General features: G+C 52.3%; 1 protein-coding gene across 2 annotated transcripts in view; it reads right to left on the reverse strand.

The window, feature by feature from the left end:
- Positions 1 to 6,375, reverse strand: part of LOC133342722 (uncharacterized) — a 32,618-nt gene extending 26,243 nt beyond the window's left edge. Inside the window, exons 1-3 of one of the 2 annotated variants that reach the window (XM_061552062.1) lie at positions 6,296 to 6,369; positions 3,894 to 4,098; positions 2,711 to 2,876 (exon numbers count right to left, since the gene is read on the reverse strand). In XM_061552062.1, coding sequence (XP_061408046.1) covers positions 2,711 to 2,876; positions 3,894 to 3,965 — 238 coding nt within the window. In that variant the 5' untranslated portion in view covers positions 3,966 to 4,098; positions 6,296 to 6,369. Of the gene's footprint in view, positions 1 to 2,710; positions 2,877 to 3,893; positions 4,099 to 6,295 lie in introns of both variants that reach the window. The other variant, XM_061552063.1, reaches the window with a different exon arrangement.
- Between the last annotated feature and the right edge of the window lie 2,093 nt (positions 6,376 to 8,468).

An 8,468-nucleotide genomic window follows, 5' to 3' on the forward strand; every position in this document is an offset into this window, starting at 1 on the left:
TGTAGCCTTAACAGACTGTTGGGGCAAGTGCTGTTAGCGAGCAACTATGAAGGCTGGCACGGCACACGAAGCGGTGGGTGGCCAGCACCACGCTCAGCTGCCTTTGTCTCCCTAGTCGTGATGTTTACACGTCGCACCAGGTACTAATTTGAGGCTGAGTCGACCTAGGGGAGGCCCAGGACCGGTTCAGATAATCGTTACCGGTGTTGGTGGCCGTGAGCGGGAATCGATCTCAGGTCGCTGGGTTCGCTCACACACACATCTACATGGAACGATGGAATGTATCTCTTGAGTTACGGATCCTTTTCAATCGATGAATGCAATGCACTAACATCATCATCAGCCAAGGTTTATCCACTGCTGGTTGATAGGTGTCGCCAAAGCCGCCGTGTTCTTTCACGATCCTGCGATGTTCATAAATTATACTCCTTACATGTCGATCCACAATGTGTGTTTTGGTTCGGCCACGCCGTAGTTTTGCGGTAAAATTATTGTCGTTAACTCTCCACCACCCGACAGACGTGTTGCTTATACGTGGCTGGAATTCAACATCAACAAGAGTCATGAAAAGCCCCAGCTACCGGTGCCGAGTAGGAGGTTTTCCGGGTCGGAATTACATCGAGGCGTTGGCAGTGTGAATAATAATAATACTGGTAGGAACCTCCTGGTTACACCAGCCCACAGGGGATTATTCTATCCGTCCATCCGTCGTGCATCCAAACATGGGAGGGGTGGGGCTGGGTGGAGAGGGGAGGGTGGGGAGGGGCTGGGTTGGGAGGGGGGTGAGGGGCTTGGTGGGGAGGGGAGGGTGGGGCTGGGTGGGGAGGTTGGGGCTGGGTATGGGGTGGGAGTGGTGGGGCTGGGTGGAGTGGGGCTGGTCACCCCGTGGTGCCCTTAAACGTTTAACCTACTCACGCCGGCTTGTGCCCGCCCTCACAGTCGGTCATATTTGCGGAATACACCACGCCGCCGTTGACCCTGGCCATTGACCGAGCAACCCAACGTTCCTACCAGCTCCCTCCGCAGGAATGTGTTAATCTCTGTAAACGTGACGACCGTGTCAGGTGATGGAGAGCGATTTACAAAAAAAACCTACCACGCGGCCCAACCCAAAAACCTAACATGGATCAAATGCATTGGTTACGAAAACCAACGTTTTAATTGAATCCTATACAACATCAGCTGCACACTCGGCGTGGCTCTACCCCAATGACTAATTAGCGTAATGAATGATGCATCCCATGGGGTTCCTTCCACGTTTTTGGAAGAAAATAAAAACAGCTCTAAATTCCCAACTCCCTATAGTTCGTTTAACACGTAGAATGTAAATGTTGTGGCTTGGCTCTCCAACACACCGGTGTGCTGTACTGGTGACGAACTGGCCACGTTCTGTTTACGTGACAGCCCTTACTAGTTGGCTGTGTCAGGTGGTGGTGGGGTTTAACGCCACATTTATATATCCCCATAGTTCACCTTGCTTGACACCCTCATTGTTTCTCGGGTGGCTATTAATGAACACGTAAATGGCATGAATGTCCGTATGCTGATCGCTGCATTGATGCAGCCAGAGACAAGTCGTGATAAATCAGGGCGCGATTCATAAACGAGCTTAATTATTGCTCAGAGCCCGTGTGAGCCAATTACCGCAGCACGCAATCAGTCAAGGCGTCTGAATAAAGCTGATGTCGGGCAATTATGCCTGTATTTGGCTGCTGCTAAGTGTTACGCTTGCGACAGATCGGTGTGTATCGGTGATATTTGCACACCTGGTACGGTGTGAAAGTATCGCCACTGGGGAGACAAAGGCGGTGCTGGTCACCTTTCCCCTCGTGTGCCGTGCCGGCCTTCACAGGTGCTCACTAACAGCACTTGCCCCAACAGTCTGTTAAGGCTATACGGAGGGGCCTTTGTCTCTGTGTCATAGTTGAGTGAGTGCTGGATGTGTGAGTGTGTACTCTGTGCTGGGTGCGTGTATTTGGTGTGTAAGTGCGCGTGTAACTAGGTGTGTATGTGTGTGTGTGGGGTATATATTGTTTGTCTGCGTGTTCCGCGTACAATGTGTGTGCGTGTGTGCGTGCTGGAAGGGGGCACGAATGCACGGGTTAGGTGTGCGAGTGGGACTTGGGTTCTGGAGTGCTTTGAGTGCGTGGGTGTTTGAGTATGTGTGGGTGCCTGTGTGTGCCTGTGTGTGTGGGTGCCTGTGCGTGTGGGTGCCTGTGTGTGTGGGTGCCTGTGTGTGTGGGTGCCTGTGTGTGTGGGTGCCTGTGTGTGTGGGTGCCTGTGCGTGTGGGTGCCTGTGCGTGTGGGTGCCTGTGTGTGTGGGTGCCTGTGCGTGTGGGTGCCTGTGTGTGTGGGTGCCTGTGTGTGTGGGTGCCTGGGTGTGTGGGTGCCTGTGTGCGTGGGTGTCTATGTGCTTGGGTGCCTGGGTACATGGGTGCCTGAGTACATGGGTGCCTGTGCGTGTGGGTGCCTGTGTGCGTGGGTGCCTGTGTGCTTGGGTGCCTGGGTACATGGGTGCCTGAGTACATGGGTGCCTGTGCGTGTGGGTGCCTGTGTGTGTGGGTGCCTGTGTGTGTGGGTGCCTGTGTGCGTGGGTGCCTGTGTGCTTGGGTGCCTGGGTACATGGGTGCCTGGTACATGGGTGTCTGGGTACATGTGTGCCTGTGCGTATGGCCCATGAACTTCATGGGTGCGTGGTCGCGTTTCACACCGTTGGGCAGAGCGAGGGCAATGGTGACGGTGACCGTGAGTTCATGGCTTGGACTCGGCCCCTGTGTCGGGGTGCCCCCCTCCACATCGCCGGGCCCCTCTCGCTCCATGGGGCTCCCTGGTCCCTCTCCGCCGACCTCGGCAGAGGCCGTGGTGTTGCCACCGTCCTGTGTGCGCGCAAGAGCGATGCACGCGTTTTTATCGATTTTATTACGACTATAAGCAAACTAATGGAGAGTCATCGTCGGCAGCAACGGTATTAGCATTACATATCGATCATTGCCATCATCGTCATCATTATATTGGTACGAATATGAAACGTTATTTTGATTTAAATATCAGCAGCAACGTCGTAACCATCACCACTTAGATACTAACCATGGTTGTCATTCCCCAGGAATGTCAATCCCTCGTCATCAAAACGTAGCGGAATTCAATGTTTGTGGGGAGGCATTCATTCAGCAGTCGATTCATAACGGGCTGAACATTGTTCTATAGTGCTGTACTTGATGTATCCAGTAAAGTCACACTGAGTCTCAGGACTCTTCTTTATTTCAGGAGGGTCCTGCTACATACGGATATTTGACCAATATCAGTTATGAGAGTTTGGTCGGAAGAAACAAAAAAACTTCCTGCAGAGAACCCCGAGAAAATCCATCACCTATAATAGAGGGTTTTGGGGTTAGGTCGCGTAAATATAAATGTGTTGTTCAACTCGCCACCACCCGACACAGCCAATTAGTAAGGGTTGTCACGTAAACAGAACATGCCAATTCGTTACTAGTACAGCACACCGGTGTGTTGGAGAGTAAGCACACAACATTTATAATTCGAGTACGACGTTTCAACAGTAATTACAACTAGCATCATCGGGCGACAGCCTGAGTTATAGAGACATCCTCCTGTTTCATTCTTAAAATTATGGATAATGGATGATATTGATCGCGAAAGCCTACGTGTAAAAAATCCATCACCCAACACACACGTACATACTAGGGGGTGTTCACTCAATACACTCCGGTAATTAGAGTTAACACCCGTCTTCACTAAACAGCAATAACTCCAGTAGTGGACTTGAACAGCTCGTAAAAGAAACACACACACCAGCACGTAACCGTCAAGGGCAAACGAAACGCTTTTTTTAAAAGTGTGGGTTCATCCCCCTCGCGGCGCTTTTCCAATACCTGCGGTTCCTCGTCCATGTTGACCCCAGCGAGGGTCAAGTTGTGTGGTGGTGGTGATCGGTCAAGTTGCATGTCCGACTCGGGCGGGGTGGGGGGGTTCAAATGGGGGGGGGGAGGTTATCCCCTGGATGCACTCCATCCCACCCGGTAGCGTCCCCGGGGCTCCTCGACCTGTCCCTCCATCCCCTCTCGCTCGCCCCGTACACTGCGTGGCGGCAGTCGTTAAGAGGGGTCGTGGAAAACACACGGCGGTGAAGGCTGTTGCCACAAACGGTAGCTATGGCTACTCGCGTTCGTTCGCCCGCCCGCCCGCCCGCCTCGCTAGGCTCAGTGCGAGCACGCCCCACTTCGCGGACACCAAAAAAAAACCAACAAGAATTCCGGTCGGCAGATTGTTGGTGGCGGGGTGGCATGGGCAGGGCAGGTTCAGACATCACTCGCCGCCGATGTTAGCCGTGGCCCGGGGATTTAATTCGTGCGGTGCCAACGTTTGGCGAACGCAGCACCGCGGGAGATGCCACCCGCTCTCCTTAGTTTTGAGGCTCAAATAAGTTCGGTTCCCCGCTTACGAAGAGCGTCAGTGGGTGAATGATATCCGAATCCGTCGTGGGACTGTGGGAGCCCGCCTTCGACCAATCAGCAATGGCCAGCGTGAATCAAGTATGGTCAGTCAACCCACATGACTGCTGTAGCGTGGGGAGGGAGGCCTTCATCCAGCGGTGGAATAATGATAATGACAGGACCCTATTTGTGAAACAGAATCAGAATCTTTATTTATACGGGATGAATCTGATGAGCTATGAAGATCTTTAGTCACATATGTCCAGGAGTAAAAGGTTGTTTTTGGTTTGTACGCCAGGAGAGTCAAATAGTCGTACGACTCCTTTTCAAGAAAGTCCTGTATTGAGTGTTGATCTAGTTTTGTAAAGGCGCTTTGAGTCAATTAAAAAGAGAGTTTATACAAGTGGAAGGAAACCGGTAGCAACCGAGGGCAGCCCACGCGCGAGAGAGGACAACAACTCAATCCCCATACGGATAGACACAGATGGCGATTAGTCCATCCGCTGTACTGCCTTCTCCTGGCAAGCCACCAACTCTGCATCTACGTTGAACTTCTTTTGCACCGTACGTAGCCAACCGTGCTAATTGGAAGTGCGGGGGAATGGTAACATATTAAACACAAATATAAGTTCTAAAGAACTGTACTCCTCGCCTCCACAGTTAACTATAAACTAAGCAATAAATGTAACATTTTATTTTATTTCATCAGGTAAGGCCCACTGAGCTATGTAGCTGTTTTGAGAAGCAGCCTGGCCATAAATGATAGCTCAACGAAGCGGCTTATCACGTGGACATTTATAGCAGCCAAATACTATAAACGCGTGATGCTGATTCTAAATGTGGAGGAAAAACCCGGAGGATCCTGATAAAAAAATGCACGCGACCACAGGGAGAACACGCAAACTCCAAATATACAACAGGCGTCAGGGTCTGGATCGAACCAACGATCTCCTGTATACCAGGCGAGGAAGCTAACATCTCGCCACCGTGGCGCCCACAGTGCTGGGTTACAGGCGGACATAGCCACCGCTGCCCGTATAATGGGAATGTGTAGTAGTCATACATGCGTCGTCATGTGTGGCGGAGTGTCCGTGAGCGTAACATCACCCCGACTTGCTCCACTGCCTCGCAGGAGACACGGCAGAGGTATTCCAGGCACGCCGAGTTACACGCAAGCGCCACGGCGTGTTTATAGTCATGGCTTGTGCAGATATCCACAGCTTGGACTCGCTGGGGTCAATTCGCGTGGGCCAATGGGGTCGAGGTCACGAAAACGAGCCCCTCGATAGTTCAAACAGCCCCCACCCCCCCATCCCCTCCATTCATCCGAGCTCTTCCAAACGTCACAAGTTGTTAATGGCCAACAGCTGCAAGACCTAAAGCCTTGGTAGAGACACACACGGGCACACAAAGCTCCCTCGTATCGCCCTTTAATAGACTGTTTGGGGCAAGTTGCTGTTTACGGACACCTCTATTAAGACCGGCACGGCCAGTGCCACGCCCGGCCCTGCCTTTGTTGCTAAACTGCTGATGTTTGCATCACCGTAGCAGATACCGTTCATTGTCAGCTGATTCGACACACGGGATGTCCAACAATGGGTTTAGATATCACTCGCGACTGATGTTAGCCGTGTTTGTAACGCATTCCTCGAATCACTGCGACATCGCTCCAACAGCCGCCGTTCGCCACTGAGTGCCGGTGACGTCGCCACGGCACTTGTGCCAAGCTAGGTGCACTTTTGACCGCCACGTGAAGTGTGGAGGGCTCTCTGCTGCCAGGTCACTGGACAGACCAAGGTGCCGTGGCTTGACTGACTCAGGCGACTGACAGATACACCAACCTGTGCTCGCCACTGTGTTCAGCTTGCTGCGTTAGAGGCGACCGGCGTTCCGCTCGTTGTTGTTGGAAGGGAACTGCCCCCAACTGCCAAGCAGCGTCCCCCACGAGCCTCCACACTCAGGCTGGACGATTTGGGGAAAATATCGAATTGCGATTTTTCTGACAGATATTGCGATTTGATTTTCGATTTTTTTCAAGTTAAACTTCAGTTCAATATTCACTATGTGATACATTTAAAACATGTAATGGGGCATTGCCACATGATACCATCAAAATATGAGCCGCTCTATATATTCTAATGCAAGGATGAGAACTTAAAATATATGAATTGCTTCCAAAATGTATTTATTAAAAAAATGTTTTAATTGAAATTGAACAATCAATCATATAACAATTGTTAAGTTAAATAAATAAAGTTAGAATAAAAAATAAAACAATACCAATAAGAAAGTAATCGCAAAAAGTCACAGCCATTGTGATTTGCTAATCGCATTGTTTCAAATTGCGATTTTGATTTGAAATCGATTAATCGTTCAGCCCTACTCCACACTAACAGAAAGGTCCCCCGTGTAGCCTTAACAGACTGTTGGGGCAAGTGTTGTTAGTGAGCGCGCTATTAAGGACGGACAGCACGGCACACGAGTAACTAGCACCACGCCCGGCCGCCTTTGTCTCTCCAAATGCTGATAGTTTACACACCGCACCTGGTACTACATTTGAAGGCTTAGTCGACATAGCGGAGGACCAGGACCGGTTCAAATATTTGTCAGCGATGTTGGCTGTCAGCAGGAATCTAAATCGGTTGACCGAGTTTGTACCGCAGCGCACGAACCACTGCGAGCCGCCGCTCGCCACACAAAACAAAGATCCCGTATAGCCTGAACAGACTGTTGGGGCAAGTGCTGTTAGCGAGCACCTATGGAGGCCGGCACGGTACACGAGGTGGTGGGTGGCCAGCACCACGGCCGACCGCCTTAGTCTCCCCAATGGGGATGTTTTTACACACAAGCCCAGGTACTTATTTGAGGCTGAGTCGACTTAGGGGAGGTCCAGGACCGGTTCAGATAATCGCTATCACTGGCGTTGGCCGTGAGCGAGAATCGAACTCGGGTAGCAGGGGTCCGAAGCGCAGCGCGCTAACCACCGCGCCACCGCTCGCCACACGCACACACGCGCACACACGCATACGCGCACACACACATACAATGCACACACACACACACGCGCACACGGACACTCGCACTTAAACACGCTCATCCTGTGCATGTCTGCCACGAATCCACTGCGGCCAGAGAGCGGGAGGCTTTTCGAGCTGCTAGTGAGTGGAGGGGGAGGATGCGGGCTCGAGCATGCAGGCTCCATTATACGGGCTTGGGGGCTGCAGGCTTCGGTGATGGGGGAGCAGTGGGGCAGTGGTTAGCGCGCTGTGCTACAACCACCCGAGTTCAATTCCCGTGCACGGCCATCACCGGTGACTTTTATCTGAAACGGTCCTGGGCCTCCCCTAGGTCGACTCGGCCAACAAATGAGTACCTGGTGCGGTGTGTAAACATCGCCACTGGGGAGACAAAGGCGGTCGGGAGTGGTGCTGGTCACTGACCCCCCTCGTGTGCCATTCATAGGTGCTCGCTAACAGAACTTGCCCCCTCAGACTGTTCAGGCTATACGGAGGATTTTTGTCATGGTGACGATGGGGTCGCGATGGTTGTTGTGGTTGTTGTGGTGTGAGTCGGTGGTGGTGGTGGCGGCGGTGCTGTTGCTGTTCGATGCAGTTACAGTTATGATTCAAATATCGTCAACATGCACCCACTTCTCAGGACGCTATGCAGAAACGGATGGCGCATTTATTTTAGAGAGGGAGATGCAGTCAGTGACAGGTCGAGCGAAAGCACGGTCTTGTGATGCCACGTGCGATGCGAGTGATGATAGAGGAAATGGTGAGTTAGACCGGTGGTGGATGCGTGGGTGGGTGTGATGGTGGTCTTGGGGATGGTGCGTGGTTGGGATGGTCTGTGTGGTGGTGGGGGTTGTGGGGATGGGGGATCGTGGATGTGGTGGGTGCGGTGGTGGGGATGACCGGTGTGATGGGGGTGGCGGGGACGGTGGGTGTGGTCGTGGTGGTGGCAGCGTGGATGGTCGGTGTAGGTGGGGTGGTGGGGGTTGGTGGGTGTGGT

The sequence above is a fragment of the Lethenteron reissneri genome, chromosome 15 (assembly GCF_015708825.2).
Source record: "Lethenteron reissneri isolate LAM-NWPU_2019-01 chromosome 15, ASM1570882v1, whole genome shotgun sequence".
In the NCBI taxonomy this organism is placed as follows: Eukaryota; Metazoa; Chordata; class Hyperoartia; order Petromyzontiformes; family Petromyzontidae; genus Lethenteron; species Lethenteron reissneri.